General features: G+C 42.1%; 1 protein-coding gene across 4 annotated transcripts in view; it reads left to right on the top strand.

Annotated features, from left to right (window-relative positions):
- Positions 1-3,968, top strand: part of HTT (huntingtin) — a 214,677-nt gene that overhangs the window by 87,729 nt on the left and 122,980 nt on the right. For all 4 annotated transcript variants that reach the window (XM_019526059.1, XM_019526060.1, XM_019526061.1 and 1 more), the window contains 2 exons: positions 1,691-1,842; positions 3,169-3,371. In XM_019526059.1, the coding sequence (XP_019381604.1) occupies positions 1,691-1,842; positions 3,169-3,371 (355 nt within the window). The remainder of the gene's footprint in view (positions 1-1,690; positions 1,843-3,168; positions 3,372-3,968) is intronic.

Genomic DNA, 3,968 nt, shown 5'->3' on the forward strand with positions numbered 1-3,968 from the left:
TGTGTGTATTAAACTAGATCCTGGAACGTTGCCATGGCTAAGGTAGAATGCAGCACATAAAAATAAAAGAATATTTTGGTTTGGAATGAAGGGCACTGTATAAATGTAGTATGCAACTGCTGGGAGCTCTTTCTAAAAAATAACTCTATTCAGAATAAATTTATGTTTTAGAAGTTGAATTCCAGTAGGTTAGGTTTAGTTAAATTAGATCTACGAGGCAAATTTGACATTTCCAGAAGAAGCTGTTTTTGAGAAGTTACAGGAAGTAAGATTTTTTTTCCAGTTTTATTCTGAAAAATGTGGGGTTAGATCCTATTCCCTCTATTAGATGCGTGAGTGGTCAACTGTAGTGCTATTCCACCCTCCGAGTCTTTGAAAAAATAACATAAGTTGGGCGAGTCCTTGTTTTTTGTGACTTCATCTTTTAGGCTAAGTTGAGGAAAAGTAGATTTGTTCATGGCTTTTCAGGGACTCATGGGGTGTGTCCAGACAATTGTGGTCGTGCCGTATGTGGCACTGGAAACTCATTTGCAGCATCACATACCGCACAGTCTGGTGTTCTCTGCGCTAGAACGGCACACTGCCCGACCATGTGCTGCTCTGTTTTTTTTGGTTTTGTTTTTTTTCCTGAGAATACTTTGACCCCTGGATATCTGGGGGTCAAAAAAGAAACTGCGGAAAAATAACATGGAGCAGTGCATGCTCAGGCAGCACGCACTGTTGAAAAGTGGAGCTGGGCCACCTGGAGCTGTGTTGTGGCTGTTGGCCAGGTTCCACCTAGCAGGATTGCTGCAGCTGCAGCACTGGGAGGCCCCCAGAACCCCAGGTAAGGCTGCTGGAGCCAGCACAGTGCTGACCCCAGCCTCCCATACTACTACTAGGGTAACTTGCCGCATGCCAAAGCACATGTGGCATGGGAACTAAACGTCCATGCACATCTGGATGTACCCATAGGGTAGAATAAGATCCGAACCTTTGTGTAGTGGAATTATGCCAGTCTTAGCTCTGAATTGGTTAGCCTGATTCATGTTCAACCTTGACAGATTTCTTTAGATGAACTGTTGTTAGTGCTTTTGAAACTTGAAGGACGCTGAACCTTTTGATAACATTATAGCGAGGCAAAATCTGGTTTGTGATGATAACTGTCAAGGCAGTGGCGTTGCCATCTATCTTTGTATAAACCTGAAATAATGAACAGATAATAAGTGTATGAGCTTTAAATTCTGATGCATTTAAATCCATGTAGTTCTGTTGCTTTTTCTATTTCTAAACTAAATTAGTAAATCAATAGATAAAACGCATGACAATAATTCACCTTGGGAAGGCTTCATGATATTAAACTATTGTTTTGTGTTTTATGGTGCTTTGCTATAGAAGCATGCAGGATGAGCAAACCCTTATATAATATGGTTGTCCGTCAAAAGATAGCATTCATTGTTTTGCTGTTTTTTGTAGTAGCAAGTAATGCTTTGAACAACCTCTTATTGATTGCATCACTGCTACTATCTGGTAATTTTTGCTATAGATTGTTTTTCTTAATTCAAAATAGTAAAGACCCTGTTTAAGCTAAACACTTATTAATAGTCTGTTTCATAAGAAATAGGATTCTAACTGCACACGTTAGTTTGTAGCAGCTGAAAATTTGCTGGGAAGATGCATTGTATGACATTTAATAATTTTAAATTTCTAGCGTTTCCCAGATGAGCCCTTCAGAGGAATCTCGGAAGAGCTGTACCATTGGAATGGCTGGTATGGTTCTCTCCCTTCTTTCATCTGCCTGGTTCCCACTGGATCTTTCTGCACACCAGGATGCCTTGATTTTGACAGGAAACTTGCTTGCAGGTAGAAAAAAGATTGTTGGATTGCTTCATTGCATGTTCTTTATCATTCTCTCTCCTTTTTTTTTACTCAGAATGCCTTATCTATGTTTGTTTATACACAACAAAAAATCTGCAAGATTTAGCAGGCAACCTGTGTGGCAGGTGTGCCACAAATTAGTCCTGCACCCTTCCTGAATTCTACTCTAATCCCCTTCACCTGCCCAGTCTGCTGTTCTGCTTTCTGCTTCCTGCTCTGTCACTGTGCTGCCTGCGTTCTTCCCAGTCTGCCATGTCCCACACACAGGATACCTTTGCCACTTGTGGCAAGTGTGCTACAGGTTGGCCATCCCTGCTTTAGTTTTAATAAAGTATTTTGCTTTCCTCATGTAAACTGATTCTGTGGCCTGTCTTTTCTTCCCAATCCCACTTTGTACCATTCTATCAGGTAGCAATTATAGATTGCCTTTGGTGTTGACTTATGCTGGATCTTAACTTGTTAAAAAAATATTGTACAAACCTATCTGCATGGTAGGCCATTTGAAATCTAGCAAACAAATGACTATACAGACCAAGGCCTTGCATGTGATGATGATTACTATACTTCATGAGGCTAAAACAGTCTCATAAACCTTGCAGCTTCCACCTAGTCTTTGCTGGTTGGACAGGCAGACATCTGAGACCCTCTTATTTCTTGTATAGCAGCGAAGAAGAAAAAGTCTTGTATGGATAGCAAAGGTAGGATTTGTAGGCGGCTGAGAGAGACTAATAACTTGAGAAATAGGGTGAAAATTGGTATCAGTCTTAGCCTTCTCACACAAGCTGTTTTTTGAATATGTGATTTAGCACTTCATCATGTGGGTCTCATTCATAAACTTATCAAACTCCTCCTTAAGAGTAATTAAGCATTTTGCCTTTCTATTGGATGACTATCCCATAACCTCACTCCTCTGATCAGTAAGAAACTTTTTTTTCTAATTTTCAGTCTAAAATTATTTATGGCTTGTCCATATCCACTTGTTCTAGTGTCAGCATAGTTCTGGAGGCTCGTCTCCTTCTCTTGTGTTTTATAATAGTGTTACAGGAAGGAAAGAGTACTGCTATCCCCTTTCAGGCTTTTTTCTGCTAGCTGAAATAAACCAGGTCCTTTAGGAAACTGTTAGAATAGACTGTCAGTTCTCCTGACCGTCTTAATGTGTGCATAGCTCTTAATATATAACAATACATGTAAAATGAACCCACCTCTTAAAGTAGCTTGAATACCATGTGCGCCTTCATGATCTGAGTGTTTATAACTGACGTACCATCTTTTCCTTGTCTCATTAATAATTCAGACTCCTTGTTATTTCAGCTAGTGCTCCCAAGTGTTTGAAAAACCCTTGGACTACTGAAGAAGATGCTAATACAGGAGCTGCTAAACAAGAGGAGTCTTGGCCAGCTTTGGCTGACCGAACTCTTGTAACTTTGGTAGAACAGCTGTTTTCTCACTTGCTGAAAGTCATTAATATTTGTGCTCATGTAATGGATGATGTTACTCCTGGCCCAGCAATAAAGGTATGACTCTTAAAACTGTAGTGATATAAAGAGCTATTTCTGAAATGTGTATCTTGTTACACATGGTCTGGGCAACCTATAATTTAAAAATTGTATTTTGGTGATAAATCTCCAGTACATAGCTATAGGAAAGCAAGTATAGGCAGCGCCCACTTGGTGCTCCTAACTGGGTCCAGAAAAACCGAGTGTTGAGTGGAACCATACTAATTGAAACCCATTTCCCCATAGAAATAAATTTAAATCATGATAAATTAGTTATTGCCTGCCCCACCACTGCCTCTGCCTCTCCTCTGCTTGCCTATGTGCGCTCCAGCCCAAGCCTGTGCTCCTGCCACCCTGCTCTGGGCCCCTGCTGGTCCTGGCCCCAGGCACTGATGTGGGTCCTGCTCTCATGCCAGCTCCCCACTCACTGCTGCTTGCTGTCATCACCTCTCCCCACCCCCCTTCGCCTGCCTGCTGGCCTCTTTGGCCCCACTTGCCAGCCTGGGCACTGGCGCTTTGGCTGCCCCTGCCGTTTTTGGCCCTGGACACAGGTATGGGCCCTGTGCTCCTGCTGCTCCGCTGTGGGTGCAGCCCTGGCCACAGGCACCGGTGCAG

This window comes from Gavialis gangeticus, unplaced genomic scaffold, assembly GCF_001723915.1.
Source record: "Gavialis gangeticus isolate Ggan-Ray unplaced genomic scaffold, GavGan_comp1, whole genome shotgun sequence".
Taxonomy (NCBI): Eukaryota; Metazoa; Chordata; order Crocodylia; family Gavialidae; genus Gavialis; species Gavialis gangeticus.